The sequence below is a fragment of the Ipomoea triloba genome, chromosome 14 (assembly GCF_003576645.1).
Source record: "Ipomoea triloba cultivar NCNSP0323 chromosome 14, ASM357664v1".
In the NCBI taxonomy this organism is placed as follows: Eukaryota; Viridiplantae; Streptophyta; class Magnoliopsida; order Solanales; family Convolvulaceae; genus Ipomoea; species Ipomoea triloba.
This window is the reverse complement of record NC_044929.1, coordinates 18283375-18292256: the sequence shown is the minus strand read 5'-3', so window position 1 is coordinate 18292256 and position 8882 is coordinate 18283375. Positions and strand designations below refer to the sequence as shown.

Here is an 8882-nt window from a genome sequence, read left to right as displayed (position 1 = left end):
TAAATTACATGATTATACCTAGATACGTAATACAAAAAGACAATAGTACAGTGTCCATTGGCATTTAAACACAAACCATCAACTAAAACAAAGAACTTTGTGTCATCCACTCTTATAAGCATTGTTAGGCAACCACGTTCGTTTGATGAGTCCCTAGCGCCTAGGGAACCTAAGCGCCCAACTTAAGCAACCACTGCACATCGCATTATATCGATTTTTTTCTTCAAATTTTGAGATGCGACGTAGGAGAAAAGTTGAGAGAAAAAAAAATTAAAAAAAAAGAGAAAAATAAATTTTAAAATTGAAAAAAATATATATATAAAAAATTCCTAGGCATTTTATGCACCCAATGCACACCTACTACGTCAATTTCTTTTCCTGGTATTAGATAATTGATTCAGCCTAAGGGCACTTAGTACCTAGGCTGCTTTTTACAACGAAAAATACTATGTATGCTCCCATCTTTTTACTCCCAACTTTTACTCCTACACACAAAATCTTGATGTAAATATTTGTATTAAACCCACATGAAAAAAGTAACTTATCAAAGCCCCTCACATCATGGAGTATAATTTTGGGAGTTAATTTTAAAAGTCCATGTACTAACACTCTTTTACAACAATGGTGTGATCTTGACTAGGTGAATATAAGAATTTAATTAAATAGATATTAAAAACTTATTAATTGATCAACTGCTACTATTTGACAACTCATGGGAGCTGAACAACACACAATAAGTAGAGTCTGTCACAATTAGCAAGTGGAACAACACACAATAAGTAGAGTCTGTCACAATTAGCAAGTGGGGTACAAACTATAATGGGTAGGGTTTAACTTATAATTCTTTTATACATATATATATATATATATATATATATATATATATAACAACACACAATAAGTAGAGTCTGTCACAATTAGCAAGTGGGGTACAAACTATAATGGGTAGGGTTTAACTTATAATTCTTTTATACATATATATATATATATATATATATATATATATATATATATATATATATATATATATATATCGTGAGCTTGAATTCGAGTCTTATATGTAATCAATCCCAGAGCTGTAGTTAAACAGTAGAGAACATGGGAGGCCAGTTTGTGTTCAGCTTCTTCTCCATTTAGCTACTCCAAAAGCAACTCAGCTTTATACATTGCCACAAAATTTTAGAGCTTATCTTTATGGTGCCAGTTTCACTTAGGTATTAAAAATTGCTAAATCAGCAACAAGATAAAGAAGGGACTGTATATTTCAACTTTAAGTAGCTTCACTTTTGAGGCTGAATCAATAACAGAAAAAGCAACATGGCTGCTCTATAGCTTTTATGGTCTCTTTGACTAGCAGTGTTTACTTTCACTTTGTGAAAAAGGATTTTCTTGGTTCCTTTTTCTTTTTTTGGATATTTGGAAAAAGAATCACCCATCATTACTTAAAAGTAAGCAAAGCAGTGGGGTTAGGCCTTATTGGGGTCAACTCTCTTAGATCCCAAAACATCATCAGTGTAATAAAGATTCAGTGTAGAAACTAACACAAGTTAGTTAGGTAGCACTATATGCAAGTTTGCACCAAGTTTGGGGTTAACGTTCCTCGGCATTTGAAACATGGGGGTTTACGCGGTTCATCAATTGCTTGGGCCGGAAGCTTCATGAAAAGCGTCATCATCCAAGACAAGTTTAACTCCGTTGTTCTTAAGGCCATTTACTATAGCCCAGACCTTTGTGCGGTTCTTGAAACCCTTCTTCTCAACCTCCTTGTTTACGTTGACATGGATTCCGCTTCCCCCTCCCTGATCAAGGCCATCCACTTTAAGGCGCATCGCCAATACTTCTCCCACAGCTGCTGCAGCCTTGGCATTGCAGGTCCGCCCACATTCAAATGAGTTCTTGAGTGATTGTTCAACACTAGATGCTGTTGCAACTATCCGACCATTATTCCTGTCTACTACATTTGCAGTTATGTACTTCAAAGATATGAACAATCGCAAAACATACCTCTTCAGCACCACCATACTCTGAAAATTCAAACAGTTCCAGTAATTATTTTAGAAAAAATAACCCAGAGAAAGCACTGCACAAAGAATGAAGTAGTAGTAACTTAAAGTATCAGAGATCCTTGTAGTAACTTAAAGTATCAGAGATCCTTATGTCGTATGGTACATAAGAGTCATAGACTGAAGTGTCATGGGTCCTGAGGGCTGGTTTGATGGGTCACGATAAGGTCATCATGACCCTTGGCGATCTGTGAGCATGACCTCCATCGTGACCAGGCATCCTGTAAGCGGTTAGTTTGGCACGGATTCCAGAGTATAAATAGTTAGTTGGAGGCATTATTTTCACTTTATCTTTGAATTTCTAGTCTCCCTTTACATCTTTTCTCCACAAAAACCATCTTAGAACATATATCTATTGTAATCCATCATTTCTTGGAAGATTTAGAGGAAGATTCTCGCATGTAATTGCAACTTCAACTTCAATTTTAGAATTACTTTGTCAAATTCAATAAAGTAAAGTTCTCTATTTCTCATTCTTGCATTTTACATATTTTGTAGTTTGAATTCATTATGTATTACTTCAATTGCTTTGTAGTATGTCAATTCAATTATGAGTGTAGTTAATCGCAACTAGGGATTTAGATTGAACTTCTTTGCATGGATGCCAATATGAATTGAATTGCAAAAATCTAGGGCTTGCAATGTCTATAGAATGAATTAGATTATGAAATTGGTGAAATGTATTGACTCTTGCTTGGTTAGGGCCCTACTATGTAAGAGGTTATTGGATTAAGTGTTTAACCTATGAGAATAGAGATTCACCGCCAAACCTATCACATTTCTAACTTGCCTTTGAGAAAAGGGAGTTGGAAGGGATAAAAGCACACAAGGTGTTTGATTAATTGCCTCACCTAGTCCAGTTCCATGAGAATGGCGTTGGCACTTACTTAACCCCCTCACTTTCATCATTTAGCATTGATTCTTAGAGCACTACGAAGCATCTATGCAAGGTTGTTTTATCTAAATCCTCTCTTTTAATATTGTCTTCACTTAATCAATTGCTCTCTTCTATATTTGTTTCTCAATGCTATCAATTATTTCAGTATGGTCTAACTTCAGTTATATACAATATGAGCTTAGTAATAATGAGGTGTTGAATTACTTAATATTGGCATTGATATACAGCAATTAGGACTAGAAGACTGGTAGGGCAATCATAATCATAATACTCCATGAAATATGAAGAACTAAATGCAATATAAACTCGGTGTTAAGTTAATTAAGGTGCTGAATTAATTCATTCACCATATTAATAAGCTCACCTTCTGGAATTTAATGCACCATATATACATCTATTTCTTTTTTCCAAACATCACGTTGCTATGTAAGAAGAAAGCACATTACAACAAATTTGAGTAATTAAATTTGGAGCACAGACACATCGCCAGAAAACACAAAAATTCCTTCCTTATTTGCACATTCAACAGAGCTTAAACTCATTTCAGTTTTCAGTCTCCTAAACACACAGTCAGATGAGAACCTCCAATTCATATAACCTCCCAATAGTAAAATTCGAAATTCAGTGGAATAAAAATAAAAAAATTAAAAAAAAATAAAAAAGAAAGAGAAACACAACCAGAACAGAATATTTGCAAGTAAATCAAAAGATATGATCGAACTTTTTACCTATTGGTGAGGAACACTGAACAGATCTATGTGTGCGACGAAAATATAGTGCTTTCAACCTTGTGATTGAACACCGACGAAGCAACGACTGAGACGATTTGAACGGCGGCACTCTCTCATCTGTCGTCTGAAATCTAAGAGGCGGTTTGGCAGGATTTCTTTTCTATAATATTAGGACATTATTGTAAATATAGAAATAATTAAGGTATAATTATAAATATTTACTCCGTATATATTTAATAAAAATCTATTAAATACAAAAAATTTAAATTTATATGCTTTCAAACCTTCAGTTAATTATTAATAGTAATTATTATATTATAATTATATATACTCATAATTCATGAACAATATAATTTATATACTAAACTAATATTATAGACAAAAAGGAATGACAAAATGCCCTCCAAATTGACGGTCACATACGGATAAATGGACAAAGGATCAAAAGTGAAATGATCATAATAAAAGTAGTCAAAACGTGCAAAAAATTTTATGGTGGATTAAAAGTGGATAACCCCCAATAATACTAGAACTAAAAAAAAAAAATTAACTCTCATATTAACTACATATAGAATGGATTATATTTGGGGTACTCTAATTCCAATATTTTGAAGCGAAATTATAAAAATTAGTCAAATAAGTCCAATTTACCCTTGGTTACCGATAAGCATGCCATCATTGACCGCCATCGTTTGCCGTTGACTGCCATTATTGATAATAATGGGGAAAAAAACGATCACCGATTTTTCCATCAGAGATAGCCAGAACCCTAGAAACCTGCTATTACAAGTTGCTAACTTATTTTTGGGTTTCAATGCACTAAATCGGCATGTTAGTATGCTTAATTACACATTTCAAAAGTTCAGGGGCCTAACGTTAAATGTGACAATATGCGAACCAAGAAACACAAAATCTGGGTTCATGAAAAGAGCCTCGGATTGGTAAACATTAATATATACCCCCCAGAACAAAACCATCAAGAAATCGATCCTCAAATCTCTACCCTTGTAGCCGAAAGAAGAGGCAAATCGATACACACACATGCATATATACACACACTCACATTTGGGTGTATACAATCAAAATCAAAAATTTAATACGCAACACGCTTTGATTTGATGTGTAGGAATATAATTATATTTATATTTATTTATACAAATCTAACATTAAATGTGACAATACGAGGCAAACCAAGAAACACAAAATCTAGGTTCATAGAAAGAGCCTCGGATTGGTAAACATTAATATATGCCTCCAGAACAAAGCCATCAAGAAACTGATCCTCAGATCTCTACCCTTGTAGCCGAAAGAAGAGGCACATCGATACACATATACATATATACACTCACCTTTGGGTGTATACAATCAAAATCAAACATCTATTACGCAACATGATTTGAATTCGTAAGCAGAGAGAGAGAGAGAGAGAGAGAGAGAGAGGGGATACTTGCTGGTTTGAACCCTAGCTAGATTATGGTAGGCAAACCGGGGGGCGTTGTTCGGGGCAAGCTAGTTAGAAAAAAAGGGGAACATATTTCACTTCTCGAACCCAACGACCCTTGCATATTCAAAAAGTAGAGGACTCATGATGGGTAAATACGCACAAGGATACCCGTAGGAACCACAAGTGAATTATTGATGTAATATTATATTTCCAAATGTGAAGTGGCACTTGGAGAATATTATATTCCCAAAAAGTCAAGTATCCCTTGGAGAATATTATATTCCTGAAGGGTTAGATACTACACCTATAAAGGGCCCAAAACCTTCAATATTAGCAAGCAAATTAGGAAGCACATCTAAGCAATCTAGAGGCTGAATCTTGAAGCAATCTCGTAAGCTCATTCATTCTTTCTACAATCATTTCATACATACGGTAATTGACTACCCCGTAGTCGATAAAACCATCAGGAGGAATGGAAGAAGAATAGTGTCCGCAATGGAGAAAGGAAAAAAGAAAGTACGAGGAAAGTGGGAAGAAAACAACAAAAGAAAAGTGACTGCAAAAGTGAAAAAAAAAATAGAAGAAAAAGAAGAATAAGAAATAAAAGAAAGAAAAGAAAAAGGTGGAGTAGGTGGGGAAAGAGAAAAGGAAAGTGGAAGGAAAAGAATGGTGTCAACCGTGAAAAGAAAAAAAAAATTATAGGGGTAGTAGCCACTTTCGGCGACTACCCCAGTGTGTATATATATATACACACACATCGGGGTATCAGCCGAAAGTGGCTTCTACCCCAATAATTAATTTTTTTCCTTTTTTTTTTTTCTTTCATTCGGCCGACACTATTCTTCCATCATTCCTCCATTTCTTCTTCATTTCCTCTTCTTCTTTTCTTCCTTTTATTTCTCGGTGGAACCTCGGTTGATTACTACGGCGATATTATCACTGTAGGAGCTTTCGCCGCAACGGAGAACGAAATTCTGATTCCGTGCTCCGCCACAAACGCCGACCCCGCACCGTCTAGTCTGTCCAACTCAGCACCGTGGATTACAACCGTAGGTACGGGAACTTTGGACCATGATTTCCTAGCTTCCGTTAGCCTCGAAAACAAAAGAACTTTTCTAGTGTTTCACTATTTCACAGCGATCCATTACCCGATAAAAATGCTTCCTTTTGTCTACACTGGAAATGCTAGCAACACTACCGATGGAAATCTATGTATAGACGGCAATTTGGATGCGGAGAAGGTGAAGGGCAAAATTGTACTTTGCAACAGAAGGGTAAACGCTACAGTTGAAAATGGCATTGTGGTAAAAGCAACTGGCAGCGTCGGGGTGGTATTGGCCAATACCGCCCCTCCAGGGGGAGGAGTTGGTGGCAAACGCCGATTTTGTTCCCAGTGGTGATGGTTTTATTGACTATGGGGTAGTCAACTATCCTATGTATAAAATGATTATAATATTATATAGAAAGAATGAAGGAAAATTGGAAAAATAGAATCTGATGAGAGAAGCTATGCCTTAATTGGCTTGGATTAGCTTATGATTCTCTTGATTGTCTTGGATGAGCCTTTTTTTTCTAAGATTAAGGGGTTAGAGCCCTTTATATAGGCGGCGTAAAACCTGACCCTTCAGGAATATAATATTCTACAAGGGACACTTGCCATTTGAGAGTATAATATTACATCAATAATTCAATTGTGGTTCCTATGGGTAGTACTTGTGCGTCGCATTAGTTCCATCAACCAATAATATAGAATGATACTCGTTTTAATTAGAGAATGAAGTTTTTTAATTAAAGAGGTAATTAAATATCATAGTAGTGTTGTAAAAAGTTATCAGATTTTGATTCACATTCCTATGTGTAAACTTATGAACCAAACACCCCCTGTAAGGCCATGATTATTGTTTTGGACTTTTTGGGTTTATAAAATAAAAGGACTTTGACCGCAATCCAATATTTACAAAACATATATATATATATATATATATATATATATATATATATATATATATATATATAACATTTGTAATTGAAAATTCTAAATGTATTTTAGTAAATTGAGCTTTTTAATATCTATAAAAAAGCAATAAATGGCATATTGTGGCATGTAATATCACATGTAGTAATAATATTATTATTATGAGAACTATAAAAGTGAGGGGTCAGAGGGAAAGGGAACTCACCGGAAGTGACTGAGCGGGGGCGAAGTCGAGACTCGAGTGTGAGAAGTCAGAGAGCCGGACGGAGAGGCTGTGAGAGTCACTGAGGGCCAAAGGGGGTGAGAGGCGGAAAACCAGAGAGAGTGTGAGCGGCGGAGAATAAGCGAGGGCGTTGGCGTCGGTGGACGGAGAACTGGAGACGTGGAAAACTGAGGGCGTCGGAGATTAGAGTCGGAGAAGTGGAAATCCGTCACTGTCAGGCCGTTTAATGGTGGTCTGTGAGAACTGAGATTTGAGAAGGGAATCGCGGAGAAGGAGAGAATGAGAGATTCTGGCTGTGGCCTGTGGAGTGGAATCCTGGAGAAGGAGAGAGCCGAGAATGGCGAGAGAAATAAAACCGTGGAGAAGGAGTGACCGAGTGAGGAGTGAGAAGTGAGAACTAGGGATTTGAGGGGAGAATGGCAGGTTTGGCTAGACCGGCTAGTGGGCTACCCGTGCTGGGCGTATGCGTATTTCATTTATATATATATATATTCGGTTATCGGTACATTAATAATCGAAACGGATAGAAAATTGTTTTTTTTTTGTTTTTGTTTTTTGCAGGTAGTGTTATTGTGGGTAAACAGATATTGGGTAATTGACTGAAATGTGACACTTTTTGTATGTATTGATAAAAGTGGGAATGTCTTAAAAAGGTGACAAAAAAAAAAAGGAAAAATGAGTTTTTTTAAATGCGTATGTTGTTAGATCCAGCCAAACACAAAAGCAAGGAAATAAGCAAGTCTCCCTTGCCTATGTTTTTTTTAACTAGGTTGCCGGCTTCTCGGGAACTTGCGTTTGTGTTTGACCGGGTCTGACAACCAACGCAGTTGAGAAACTCGTTTTTTCCTTTTTTGTCACCTTTTTAAAACATTCTTATTTTTGTCAATACATGCAAAAAGTGTCAATCAATTACCCCATTTTTGCTTACCCCTAGGTGAAACTAGAGAGACATAGGTAACCTCGGGTAAAAGGTATCCGTGTAATTGAAAGAACCCTATCTAACATAGGTAACTTCGGGTTTCAAGTCGAAACATATTTTTAAAGCAAGAACCCGAAACCTGAACTGTCGGGGAATCGTCACTTGTGAGAATTAAACCCGAGTTCTCTTAGAATTTTTCCTACAAAGAGAGCTCACTTACCACTTGAGCTACCCCATTGGGTTCAAATTTAGAGGGTTTTGGTTGGGTGTAAAGATGATCACTCGATCACCAATCGTTATACCCTACACCACGGTGCACATAGCAATGTGCACCACGTACGTAAAACGACGTCGTTTCGGTGTTAGTAGACGCGGACGCGAATGACTTAGGGAATTCATTATCTATAATACACATAACCATTATCTATAATACACAGAACGTTTGCCTAGAATACACAGAATGTTTGCCCAGAATATTGACACAAAATACACAGATGTTAGTGGACGCGAATGACTTCAGGGAATTCATTATCTATAATACACATAATCATTATATAGAATACACAAAAGGTTTGCCTAGAATACACAGAATGTTTGCCCATAATACACAGAATATTGATGCCTATAAA

The 8882-nt window shown here is 36.2% G+C and overlaps 1 protein-coding gene across 4 annotated transcripts; it reads right to left on the bottom strand.

Moving 5' to 3' along the window:
- Window positions 1-1244: 1244 nt before the first annotated feature.
- LOC116005035 (50S ribosomal protein L18-like) lies at window positions 1245-7773 on the bottom strand. Of its 4 annotated transcripts, XR_004094877.1 has the most exons (5): window positions 7317-7773; window positions 4344-4469; window positions 3690-3852; window positions 2005-2024; window positions 1787-1921 (listed from the first exon to the last, which is right to left on the bottom strand). XR_004094877.1 is itself a non-coding variant. In XM_031245255.1 (2 exons), the coding sequence occupies exon 2, from the start codon at window positions 2019-2021 to the stop codon at window positions 1635-1637; it is 387 nt and encodes a 128-aa protein (XP_031101115.1). In that variant the 5' UTR covers window positions 2022-2024; window positions 7317-7773; the 3' UTR covers window positions 1245-1634. The 4 variants fall into 4 exon arrangements, 1 of the variants encoding a protein (XP_031101115.1); XR_004094876.1 differs by lacking the exon at window positions 4344-4469; XR_004094878.1 differs by lacking the exon at window positions 4344-4469 and having other exon boundaries at window positions 3690-3816.
- Between the last annotated feature and the right edge of the window lie 1109 nt (window positions 7774-8882).